The sequence below is a fragment of the Pocillopora damicornis genome, chromosome 11 (genome assembly GCF_964200805.1).
Source record: "Pocillopora damicornis chromosome 11, jaPocDami1.2, whole genome shotgun sequence".
NCBI classification, from domain to species: domain Eukaryota; kingdom Metazoa; phylum Cnidaria; class Anthozoa; order Scleractinia; family Pocilloporidae; genus Pocillopora; species Pocillopora damicornis.
The window spans coordinates 1,428,085-1,441,643 of record NC_142680.1 but is presented as its reverse complement, the minus strand read 5'-3'; the positions used below and the strand labels follow the sequence as shown (position 1 = coordinate 1,441,643).

The 13,559-nt window shown below is 37.2% G+C and overlaps 2 protein-coding genes across 2 annotated transcripts; both read left to right on the top strand.

The window, feature by feature from the left end:
- The first annotated feature begins 357 nt into the window (after positions 1-357).
- On the top strand, positions 358-5,736 carry LOC113681513 (NADH-cytochrome b5 reductase-like). Its single transcript, XM_027198612.2, has 5 exons — positions 358-2,339; positions 3,255-3,342; positions 3,617-3,721; positions 3,887-4,090; positions 5,096-5,736. The coding sequence occupies exons 1-5, from the start codon at positions 1,975-1,977 to the stop codon at positions 5,297-5,299; spliced, it is 966 nt and encodes a 321-aa protein (XP_027054413.2). The 5' UTR covers positions 358-1,974; the 3' UTR covers positions 5,300-5,736.
- LOC113681423 (neuropeptide FF receptor 2) lies at positions 5,716-12,974 on the top strand. The gene is made up of 2 exons (XM_089188291.1): positions 5,716-5,845; positions 10,647-12,974. Exon 2 carries the CDS (start codon positions 10,750-10,752, stop codon positions 11,770-11,772), a length of 1,023 nt encoding a protein of 340 aa, XP_089044417.1. The 5' UTR covers positions 5,716-5,845; positions 10,647-10,749; the 3' UTR covers positions 11,773-12,974.
- The last annotated feature ends 585 nt before the right edge of the window (positions 12,975-13,559 follow it).

Here is a 13,559-nt window from a genome sequence, read left to right as displayed (position 1 = left end):
ACAATACAAGGAAAGTAATGGATTTTATTTTAGATTTACGATGAAAATAATTTAAGTGACCAGTCTTTTCCGCTCAGAGCTGAAAGATTTAATCTTATTGCCCATACTCGTGAAGCTATCGATACAGAGAAAAAAAATCCTTATTATCTCGTTTCGGCTTTATTTTAATCGGGATTTGTATATGGGTTTATATTAAAAAGACGCATGCTCGTTATTGAGTATTACGTAAATTTAATTGCGCCCATGGAAAGTGTTTTGATAGAAATCATTTGAGTTACTAAGCGCGAAATTTTTATTATTTATCTGAGTAGTCTTGTAACCAATTTGACTGACATTTTGATGCTGCAGTTTTAATTCAGTTCTGACCATAAATTTGCTCACAGTGAAATTTAATTAAGTATCGACGCAGCAATTTTAATTTCTTTCTTGGGAGATTTATCATTTTCCGAATGTAAAACAAAGACCGGTCAAAAATGGTAAGTTTGTCTAGAAGCATGTTTTATCAGCTGAAAGTTAACACAATTATATGAATATTTTTTAGACCTTTTTCGATGGCGACGGCGCGTGTTCCTTCCAAACAAAGCTTAAAACTAAAGTATTTAGGGTGTTAAGGCTGGTTGGCGCAATTCCATATTGGTTGATAATTCATTTTACCAGACAAACACCTCAAGATACAGTGTAACTGAAGTCCTACACGAGAATTCTCAAATTAAGATTTGATTTTGCTAGTGGTACAATCTTTAGTTTCCCAGCCACACAACCTTTGTCACAGGGGGGAGGGTTGGCTAGGGAAGTGAGGATGAGTGTATTTGTTATTTCGTTCATGATTCTTATTGAGGTCACTATCTAGACGATGTTTTAAGTATGAAGGAGGGTCTTTGAAAAGACTACTATCAAGAAATTATTTCTACAAATATGCTTTTGGTGATATCACTTGCGAAAAGTCGACCTCGAGCATCAAAGGTTTTACCAAAAATTACTTCAAGGGTTACCACTCCTCCACAAGGTTCATTTAGTGCCGTATACCATGGTATATGTACCTCCCTTCCTACAAAATTTATTAGATGTAGTGATGAGAACTGTTCATAATTGACAATGATAATAATCATTGGAGCGAGACTCTCATTATGCGTTGTGACCTCGTGTTGTCCGAGAGAGTGCTAAGTACTAGACAGTTTCTAACATGGCGGTCTAGAAAGGTGGTATCAATAAATGATGCATTCAGATGAAAACAAACCTGCAAATCAAAGCTCTAACATACTGAGCTCGAAAAGAAAGCGGGATTTCGAGGAAAGTAGATCAAAGGTGTCCCGCTCCGAAGGTTTTTCCTGGTGGACATCATTAATGTTGGGAGTTGAACCGAACAACTTTCCAAACACTCGTAGTTCGGTTGTGTCCACGAAACAAAAAGCTGACGAACAAGGCCATTAGGGAAACTTTTCCACCAAAAAGTAAATACAGAAATCTCTCCACGCTAGTCTTTTGTAAAATAAGAGTTCACGAGCGTCTAACTGTGGGAAGGCGAAGAGAAATGTCATGTTCTGTTATCGTTATTGGTCGATCATCAGCTGATTGTGGGCTGCACTGAAGTACTTTATACAGCTTAACATCTTCTGGCAAAAGAAATTGTCTTTTCACCTGTGTAGGTAACCAACCATTGGTATTTGGTGAATCGTTTTATGCACAGTTCCTTGTCTGGTTCCGTTCATTAAGTATAACTAACTACGGTGCACTTCTGTCTTTTCATATGACGTTCTCTGTAGTGCACCTTACTAGTTGATCGCATGAAATGAGACAACAAAAACTCTTTGAAAACACAATCGTCACTTTGCGATGATTTATTGTATCGTTGGAAAGGATGTTTATGAAAACACCTATTCCGTAGGGAGATGCTTCGCATTGAAATGATAGGATAAGACAACATCTCGTCATACATTTGAAAATTTATAGTTGTCTAAGGCATTTGAAATTACTATGTCTGGAATTGGAGAGAATTCAGGTGAGCATCTTGCGGAAGATAGCAGTCTTGATTTTCCAGAGCCTCCAGAAAAACCACTTGATAGTGACTGCTGTGGAACTGGTTGTGTACCATGTGTCTTTGATATTTATGACGAGGAAATGGCAAAATGGAGATTAGAATGTGACAGAATAAAAAGTGGAAAAAGTATCCTGGAGGATTTACCTGATGGAAGTTTTGAGCAAGTACTCAGTACTTCAGAGTTTCGATGTTTTGAACTAGAGTCCATCACTCGGATGACAGATGATTCATGTATATACAGATTTAAGATCCCAGGAAATAGGAAGCTAGGGATCAAAGTAGGACAGCACTTAATAATGAGGTGAGATGTAAACATGACAGAGATAATTCCATTGGTATATCTATTAGAGATGTTTTGGCTCAGCTGGGAGATGATGGGTTTTAACTTAATGTCTACGGTAGCTAATTGAATAACCCTTTCACTCCCAAGATCTCATTAGCAATTCTCCTTACTGTCTGCCATACAACTCTTATCATGTTAGTTCTGAGAATTTGGTATTGGAACAACTAAGAATCCTCTAATTGATATTTTCCTGTTATTTCATCACTTTTTCTGCTAGATATTGTAAGGAGAAATTCTGTCTTGATCACTCATGGCAGTTAGAGGGTTGAAAGGGATACTGATTTTTCAACTAATAATTGGTACATATCATTATATTTGATTTGACTGATTGTACAATCAAATTTATATCAAATTCTACCAATGTTAATTGAAGTTCTCTCAGGCACATGATTTAATTTTTTTTGTACTATAACATTTTTTATCAATTGGTAAAAGGGTAAGAGTAAGTTTTCATCCCCAAGACTGAGAACACCAAGACCTTCTAACTGATCCTCATGCGCATCACAGTTCCAGTAAAGAGTGTTGTTACGACAAATTTTTTTGACAGTTGCTATTTAAATTGCATTCTAAATCACAGGAATTGTTAATTAAGCTAATGATTGAACAAAAGCCTTTTTCTTTTGTTATTTAAGCAATTGTTTTTGCACTCAAATTTTATATGTTAGTTTGATATACTATTCTGCACGTGTAACTGTTGGAGAGCATGGAATAAATTGTCTGAGTTGTACAACATTGTGAAAATCGATGAAAAGGGAATCCCCTCTCTTGAGAGAGGATTAGTGAGAGTCTAGTTATTGGCAATCTGCTTTTTAAATATTATTTGCATTTGAATTAAATTTTGTTCTAACAGGAATTATGCAATTGTTTTTGTAGGGGCAAATTTGATGGCAGGCATATCACTAGACAGTACACACCTATTAGCCCAGTAGATGGCTGTGGGTTCTTTGATGTACTCATCAAGGTATTTCTCAGAGTATACTGTTCTGATTCCCTCTCTAATTATGCAAAACTATTTAATAGTTTTATCTGAATGATGAATCTCATTAATAAATTTGTATTTTGTGGGAAGCTGTCAAATAAGGCCTTTAATGCAAAGTTAAATAAGACAAAGATTTATTTCTTAGTGGAAAATTAAGATGGTAAAAGTCTAGATTCAAATGTAAATAGCACGTACTCTTTCAAGAAAATAAGCAATTAATTCAAACTGTTAATCCTTACCAATTTTTATTGTACAGGTTTATTTGAATGGAAAAATGTCTCAACATATAAAAACTTGGCAAGTTGGTGACATGATTGAATGGCGTGGACCTTTTGGAAAATTTTCTTACTCACCAAATCAGGTATTTTGAATGTGGCAAACAGCATATGTGTTTCTATAAGGAAGGTATGGGAAAGAATCTAGAGGAACCTTGGATACATGTAGATCTAAAATACTGTTACAGATCTTATATAGTGGCAAAAACAAAAAAGTGTTTCTCCCATTTTACAGTACTGTATGTTTTCAGTATCGTAGGATTGGTATGTTAGCGGCAGGAACAGGGATTGCCCCAATGCTGCAAGTGATTCAAGACATAGTTACAAATGAGGATGACGAAACATTTATCCAATTGGTTTACTCAAGCCAAACATATGATGACATTTTAATGAAAGACACACTGGATGAATTTAAAGCTTACTGGAATTTTTCAGTACTCTATGTTCTAAGCCAGGTTAGTTATTGAAGGTAATACAATGCTATCTAAACCCTTTACACCCTAACATCAGTTTACACATTCTCCATACTGTTCTCTATACATTTCCTAAGGTGCTGAATAGGAGAATTTGTTTAACAATCAAAAGCTTCTGTACTTGGTAATCATGTTCTTTATTCTAGTGACCTTGGTTCACATGTGATATTGTATGGAGAAATTCAATGCAAGTTGTTCTTACTGGTCAAAGGGTGAAGTCTTCCTGTTTGCTCCATTGTTATTGAATGTGCTCTTAGATTAAGCCCAAAAGGTATCATGGTGGCCTTTTAGTTGGTATGCAAGACTCTTAAAGAGCTCTGGGCCAAGTTGTTCAAAGCTGGGCTAAGATAACCCACGGTTAGTGTGAAATTTGATTTCACATCTGAAAGCTTTCAAAGAAAATTCATTTTAATTCTTTTTGTCTACAATTTGATGATTGGATGCTCTAAAAAGATTAGAAAAAATTATCTGAAAAGGTTCTTGCATAAAAAGATAAAGAAACCTGGATTGAAATTTAACCCTGGATTAGCATTAATTAGCCTTCAAACAACTGGGCCCTGGGTTTTGCTCAGGCTTTGTCATTGTGTGTTGTTCTTGAGCAGTGTACTTTACCCTCACAGTGCTCCTCTCCAACCAGGGGTATAAATGGGTAACTGCAAACTGTTGTGGAAACCTGATGAATTTTTGACAAGTAACCAGTTATGGACTTGCTTTCCATCCAGGATGGGTAACAATACCAGTAGTTGTTATTTTTTTGCAATCCCACTGTTATTTTTATGGGCAAAGAAAGATGAATTGAATGACTGATTGCCCATGGGATTCTAGACTCACAGTATGTAACTGTCTGCTATCAAATTGCAGCAATGTGTTTTTTTTTTCTGTTATTCCAAAGTCCCTGTTGTAAAATAGTTGCCTAATTTTTGCAGTGTCCCTTAAGTTTAAGGCTTTGTGAAGCTCTTCTTTTAAATGTGGACATTGCCTTTGTAGGAAAGTAAAGCTGGCCAATCAAAAGTCAAGTACAGAGACCACATGTCATACGGCAGGATCGATCAGGAGCTTGTGTCACGTGAGATGCCTCAGCCGTCACGTGATGTTCACGTGTTAATCTGTGGAACCAAGTCGTTTGACAAGGACATGATAAAATATTTGAAAGCTGCTGGTTACACACCAGACATGTATTATAAGTTCTAATTATGAGAAAATTACCATCTGTCTTATTTTTGTCTATGAGAAAATTGTTCTTCAAGAAAGATCTTTTGTACACTTCGCCAACAAGGCATAACTTTTAAATCCTACTTTGGTACCCCTCCCTGATCAAACGCTGTTATCTTATTCCAATTTTTTGAACCCTCTGATAATTAAAACCAAGTTCCTTTTTCCCCAGAGGTTTAAGGAAGCGGAATTTCACTGTAGCTTTTTGCTTGAGATATAGATTCACACAGTCACAAAAAACTTTGTACATGTGCATTTGTCAATAGTGTTCTTAATAAATTAAGTATGTGTGTCTGTTGTATACTTTCCAATTAGAATGATTATTGGACTGGAAGATATCGCGTATATTTTTTTCACAAAGTCTGGCACCAACGAGATAAAGATGTGAAAAAGTATAAATTAAAGAAGTTACATCTACATGTTTTGTTGCACGTGTTCACTTACATTTATTCTTACAATTCTCTTCAGTTTTCAGACTATCGACTTTACTTTGGCTGACCCGCAATTAGCCATTGCTAGTCTAAGGTAGGTCAGTAATTAAAACTGAGATAGCTAACAAAAATATCTAAGCTAACTGCCTAAGCTACATCGGATTCAGTGTTCCTGTCAAGAAATAGGTCGAGATGGAAATAAGCAAAAGCTCGGATATTACATTATAATTTACAATATTTTTCTATTGCTTTAACTGTTTCATTATTATAATGACTGTCTTTCGTTTGCCAAACGTGTCTTAGGGTAGCGTCTTTTTAAGGGAGTGGCTGTTGATCTGGATTAGAACCAAACGAAAGTTGCTTGCATGCTCGTAACGAAGCGTCGGTATTCTACGTGCACGAAACGGAAGTCAGTCAGTATGATAAGTTATGACCTGACCAGCCATGAAAAGATTGCCTGAATGATTTGTCGTAAATTATGCACCTGAATCAATACGCAGATAGTTACTGATAAGCATATGTTTGACTTGAAAATTTTCTGGCTGACACAAGACAACCGGTGAAATGAAAAACATTTCTTGTTTTAAATTGCTGCACGCATAAAGCACACCTACAAGGTACATTGTAAATGATGGTGACGTAACGGGGAGAAAGTCACCAGTTTAGAGCGTTTAATAATACATAATCACTTACGGAGAACCAGATTGTGATGCTTGTAAGAGGTGGTAAATATATGTGCTGCAGACTCCAAATCGAAAGCTCAGAAATATTGTAGCTGGCGTGTAAACCTTGTGTTTAAGTTCATGCAAGATCCTTTGTCGGCTTCACTAAGGGCGAATCATTTGTGGGTGTGACATGATATGTGTCCAACAGAAAAAAACTCCTGTGCTTTTGCCATTCAAAATGATCTCTACAAGCTCACTGAATTTATCAACTACTGGGTCTATGAGAACGTTACTTTTTATCGTAATCTTCTACAGCTGAATATTCAGTTCGTTTGGACAAACGAGACATTCCTGAGTCTTGTAGTGTGAGTCTTTAAGGGTCAGATTCTGTCAGTATCCTTTCAAAGTTTTTTTCTTACAAGGCTCGCTTTGAGATTAAAGACCTTAAAAGTAGTTTAGAAATTTCTTCTTTACCAAGAGTTTGTTTGCCTGTTTGTTCCTTTTTTCGATAACGACCTAAAAGTAAATGGATTAGTACTAATTAAACGCCCTTCGTTACTCTTCTGATGCTGCCAGAGGGGAAAGGAAACATAACTATTTAAACTAAAGCAGTAGTCTGGTATATCTAAACTCCATCATATCATAACACCTGTAGAACTGTTTCTAACGGTTAGATATTGTAAATCGTGAGAGTGAATACCCTGTTGACGTTCACATTTTTAAAACAATTTTTTTGTGGATTTGATCATAAAAAATGTCATGCCAGCTAACTCAAGGTAATCTTAGCAGTACTGATTCCAAAAATATAAGCAAAATATAAAATTAGACGCTCTCTCTTGACTTTCGGTACATTCTTACAAAGTGTGTTCTTCAAAAATAACCTCCAAAAGAAGAGTGTAGCGTCGTTTTTGTAGAAGAGAGTTGAGTTCTCACATACAATCATAACATTAGCGAAATGTTCCTCCGTGGTTTTTATATTTTTTTCTATGCAGTAACCATTTCGAATTCTATCCCAATCTTACGGAGATTTTCTCTATGAGTAAGCTTGAGGTAAGGTGACGATGCCACCGTTCAGACAGGAAAGAGCAACCGCCAAGAAAATGGTTCCGTTCCTTGGTTCCGTTCCCTGTTCCAAGATTTACGAGGGTTTTCGTACTTTGCCTACAGACTATTGGTTGTTTATCCTCTTGTCTGGAATAGAGATTTACACAGATTATACCCACTGTTTACTTTATTTCATTCCTGTGTATTGAACTCGCTTCCGTCCTTTGAAAATGTACTCCAAAACAAACAATTGGACAAAAATAATGATTATTTTTATCACGGAACGCATTTGAGAAGGGTTGGAATATTTCTGTTTTCGGTTTCAAGATGAAAGACAATTTATTTTGACAATAGAAATCCAAAGTTGAGACTAGAATATTGTTTGGTTGCGCTGTTGAAGCTAAAAATCCTCAAATTGCAGATAAAGGTTTCATAATAAATCACATCGTAACCCTGTCGCATACTCAATAAAGTACTGAATTTGTTTAATTCAACTAAAGGTTAACCTCTGCAAGATCACGGCTGAAGTTTTTCAGTTTTATTTACGGACAACAGAACGACTGAGTAACAACCGTGTTCCGTTATACCTCTAGCGAACTAACTCTTAGGCCTCTGGCAGATGTGATTTAAAGACAACTTATCTTAACGACTTTTACAAGCTTACAAAAAGAATATCGACTCCGCGATTTTATCTTGATCAAGCACTATATTCTCATGATTAAACTTTAAACAAATATGAGGTCATCAATTGGGAGAGTAAGCCTTCATATCTTGAGTGGAACTTGAAGGGATGATAAAGTTCCCAAGGTCAGGAATCAGTTTATGATTTCACGATTATCGAGCGCCTAAGAAAGAGAAAACATGCAGCTATGCAGAGCATGCTTACGTATTCGAAATAGTTGACATTAGCGCTCAATTTAGTCAGAAGATAATATCAGGAGCAATCGTCATATCATTCAACGACGTAAATAAATGTCATGGGCCCCCGCTGCACATTGGAAATGACACGTATTTTGCGCATTTTTGAAAAGTTTTTCATCTTTTTGGCAAGTGTCCACACTAGTTTCCTCAAATTTTGTTAGAGGAATTTACTTTACGACGGTAAACAGCTAAATGATTATGAGGAAGCTGTAACTACAATAAAAACATTGGTAGAGAGTGATCAGAGGGTGTTGTCGACAAAGTGGCTAATTACCTCCTCAATCATTCAAGAGATGTTATCACAATCAGCGGGTTCACAATGAAACGGACAATTCGAGAAGGCAGCTTAGAACACTCCATTGTCAGTTGAAAGTCAAAAATTACTTTCTTCGTGTCTGTCTCAGGCGCTAACGTTTTCAGCTAAATTACTGATTTTTTTTGTTAGGTTTCAAGTAGAGTGATAAAGTAAAATATGGTTAATACTGGGGTAGAAATTATGAATGGGCGTGGAGAACTGAAAAAAAATAGGAGATGAAAACACGACATTAGAGCCTGTGGACCCATAACTGACAAACGCAATTTGTTAATATTGATATCATCATCGCTTTTGTTAAATTGTGTCATTGCACAAAATACCTGAATATCTCTGTTTTTCTCTCTGCTTCTCTCCACCCAACCATCGACTGTTCTCCAACAGTATTGGCAGACCACGACTGATTCGAAAATTACTGAGACGAAAACATGCAGTACAAGCCATAAATTCGACTTAAAACTTCCATTATGTGCCAGGAAGTGATAAAATCTCTTGTTTGACCTGATCGTCTGCAGCTTCTATTAAAAAGATGTAGTTTTCGGCCTCAATAACAACCCTCTCTTTTATTCGGCACTGGTATCTGCGCGATGAAACCTTTGGACCCATCTAGCAGAGTTAGATGTAAGAGCGCACAGACGCATTTTGATTTAGTGCGAAATGATGCAGAGTCATGTAACTATTAAGGGTGAAATGCATTCAGTGAGAACAAGAATTACTATCATGAGAACAGATATTACTACCTAAAGCCTATCTTGACTTCCTCTTTGTTTTTCCCCGACCTCTCCAGAAGAATCGTTTATACAAAATATCGAGGGCAATTTTGAATCTTTCAACAGGGTGAAGGAGAAGCAATTACGTCATGCTACGACAAAATCACCTACTTACGGTAAATGCAATAGTGCGTTTTAGTTTTTTATTTTTTTGTAGACTAAAGTTTGCAAATTTGATCGGGGAGAGCTTGACCCAAACTCTAATTTCATTTATTGAGGAAATTATTCGCGCAGAAAGCTACGAAATTTCGAGAAATTGCTCAATCAACTGTTGTGCTTTGAGGAATGCATTAACTGCAAATGTGAAGTAATTTTCGTTGCTAAATTACCGATTAATTCAAATGACACCACCACAGACTTGAACTGTGGACTATATTCGTTAGAAATATTTCAACACTGTTCACTTGCCCAAGCCAGATGCGTCGGAAATTACTTTAAGAAAACGTGACTCGCGGTTTTTAAATCTTCCATCTTAGTGCTTTTCGTGAACTTTTCCAACTTATTTTGAGAGAACTGTGAGTTAGCTGTCTGGGTATCGTGAAGTATTTGCGTTTTTTTCCACCGGATAGGATTACCCAAGTTAAAACCCGCCTGGTAAAAATTTTTCTTAAACCAAGCCGAAATATTCATCAGTTATCCCAGTCTTTTATAACAATAAATAAAGAATCGATGGCGATTCCCGACACTTTCTAATGAACAGATTTTAGGCGAGGTTTGAGAATGTTTCCGATCGGAAGACGATTATTGAATTTACAGGTTTGTTTTATATCTGTCAACATAGAGTCAGCAATCATCAGTAGTACTCCACACATTAGGTGTCCAGTTGCGCACATCATCAAGTTTCGCGCAATCTTAACATCAGCTCAACTTGATTTCGGGGGTTATCGATAACGGAACTTTTCAATCTCATACAGCCGAAAGCTTTTTTATCTCTGAATACTTCCTTTTCGCTTCGTTTTTAACCTATGAGGACTATAAATAGGGCGTCACAAGGCTGTATGGTTCATTTGAAGTTACTAATGACCTGTGGTGTTTTCTACACCTCGGCATCTTCGTGCCGCAGCCTCGCGACAGATTTGATTATAATCCTGTGAAATTCAAACGATCCAAGAACAAACAGGGTTTGCCTCTCTGTGTTCTTGGCCGACGTGGTAAGCTTTGCCATTTGTATCATTTGTCAAGGGGTCTGGTCTCTTTCCGGTGGAGTAAAACCAAACAACCGGAGCCAAATTAACATTACTTGTTAAACTGCACGTCGGACTCAGTCTTAGGAAGACCCTGAGAAATGGAGGGCGAACTAACGGAGGATATGGGCTCTGGTATAATGGACGATGGTTCATCTGAAAATTCAGAAAATCCCATCAACTACACCTTTTTGGCGATCCAATGTGCGTGGTATTCATTCGTCCTTATTCTTGGCATCGCAGGGAATGTGTACATCATTTTAACAGTGTGGTGCCGTAAGGACATGTGTTCCACAACAAACTTGTTCATTGTGAACTTAGCTTTCAGCGACTTAGGGATTCTGCTGATCTCTCTCCCAGCTGAGTTCATCAAGGATTATGTAGGTTGGCCCTTCGACAAGCTAACCTGCCAGATTTTCGCCCCGTTGAACGAAGTGTTCTTTTGTGTGTCCATACTGACTCTAACTGTTATCACAATTGAGAGGTTTCGGGCGATCTGCAGACCTTTTAAACCACATCTAACGCAACGGAAGGCCAAAGTGATCATCATTATCGTATGGTTTGTGTCATATCTTACTGTTGGTTTTCCAATCTCGTTTCTTATGGATGTGCAAGAGAGTCAAAACCATCTCAGATGCGGACCTAAGTGGTCGGGAGATCTTCAGCGGCGAATACACACTTGTTTTATTGCCACACTTATCATCGTGCCCCTGTTCATAACAGCCGGAGGCTATGCAGCAATCGTGTCTGCAATGAAAAGACAAAGCGCGCGGATCAGGGCGAGAGCAAACTCCTTGAGCGGCGCAACCGTTACCTTCCGTCATGACCAATTCCGTTTAGAGAAGAACGCAGAATTAATCAAAATGCTTCTACTCATTGTCGTTGTATTCTGGATTTGTATGCTTCCTTTAACTCTACTTGCCCTGGCAATAGATTTTGGAGGCATCGATCCGACAACAAAAGCAGTCGATCTGTTATACACCCTCGGTATCTCCTTATTTTTTAGTAACAGTGCATTTAACCCCGTCGCTGTGTACATGATGAGCTCAGAGCTGAGGAAAGGACTCTACGCCTTCCTTGATAGAATTTCAAAGTACTTTGACTACAAGTTCATCGAAGTATGAAAACAGATGAAAGACTGGCTACTTAGCCTCGCAAGGTTCTCTCATCTGAAGTGGCTGTAAATAGTGGTGGAATGTTATATTTAGTTTCTACTTGTGATGTGTGCACAGATTGTAGCTGTTATATGTGTAGTTGTACAAACAATTTATCCGTAGCAGATGAAAATAATGTAAACTTCTTAACCTAAAGCATTTGATTGGATTTTATCTTTCGTTCGTGCTTGATTCATTCAATACCGAAGATAGCTTGACATAATTCACAGGAACTAATTGACCTTAAATTAAACTTCTTTTTGAGCTTAATAACCATCCGCAAAGAGACCAAAAATTCCGAGTAAAATATTCCTTGTTCTTCGGGAGATAGAACATTTGGAAAAATGTTTACGTTCACCCTCTATAAATATAACTGCATCATCCCAATACACATGAATCTTTACCATTTAGGAACTGAACACGATACGCAGCCATTCCTAAGCTTTTAATAAGCTGATTGACGGGTTTAAGTTTCTTGTTTGTTTGGATCACCCATCAATCAGTACAAAGGACCAGCGGAGTAATTGAAATAAGTACAATTGAAAAACGATGCAAAATTGCAATACACTAAAGTCTGTACCCTGATTAAGTCTACTAAGTATTCTTTGATGTCTCCCACGTCATCGAATACGTATCCTGGTTATATTCATACAGCGGTGATCTTAAACATTTATCTTCTTCTTCTCCCGAAGTTAGAACTCACTTATTAAAAAAACAGGAGATGGAACATATGAGTCAGCATAACTTCTCCTCACCAATTATCCCGGAATAGTGTAGCAGCTAGACGTGAAAATTACTATTTCCATCGAAGTGTTCTCAGCTGAATAACCATTGGCTGTTTTAATCATTTTTAAATCAACTCAAATACCATAACCTTGTTGAAGAACGACAATGAATTGCAACGACAGCTGGAGAAAACACAACTATTTCTTAGCCTCAAGCTGTAAAGGACTCTAATGCCGCCCGAATTATGGGGCGATAAGTAATTTTTCATATGACAGCAGAAAACAAACATAAAGTATGTAGTACATATTTTTGCAGGGTAGAGAAAATGTGTATATTTGATTTATAATGTAAGGAAGAAAAAGTTAGTAACCGTTTCGGTTTAGTACGTAGTATTTTTATATAGAAATTATGTGAAATACAGAAAAAGCCCATGGAAAACTGCCAAACCAGTTTCCTTTGAGGTTTAATCCCTTATTTTGGTCAAGAGATTTTGGCAAGAAAAGCTCTTACTCAGGAAAAGAGACTGTTTATTTCATCCTGATTACGAAAATCTTAGAGATAAGTCAGGGTAATTCTGTTAGAGCCGGTTCCCTGGGCCGATCTTGATTCATTTTGTCCGAGTGTGCTGTCAAAGGTCATGATGCTTTAGAGAAATTTTTTAATTGCATTAAAAGGAAACATTTTAATTTACTTCGTCGACGTAGGTAAGATCCTCAGATGTTCAAAGGTCGAGGATGAATCAGCAAAAGAAATCACACAAGGATAAAGTTATGATTAGGTTCTAGAGTTAACCATCAAAGGTCTGATCAAAGGGGGTAAGTTTCTAAAAGAAACAGTGGTGCTGCGTCGGTGGGAGAGAAGAACAGGGTAATTCAGTTTTCAGTAAAGTTTCGAGCGTTAGCCCTTTGTCGGCTTTTAAACTCTTTACGGTTAATTTACGTTAATTTACGGCTAATTTACGTTATCAACTGAGTTGATAACATTAAATGTCTGATCAGTTGTCTGTAGACAAGAATGGAGGTAATGGAATG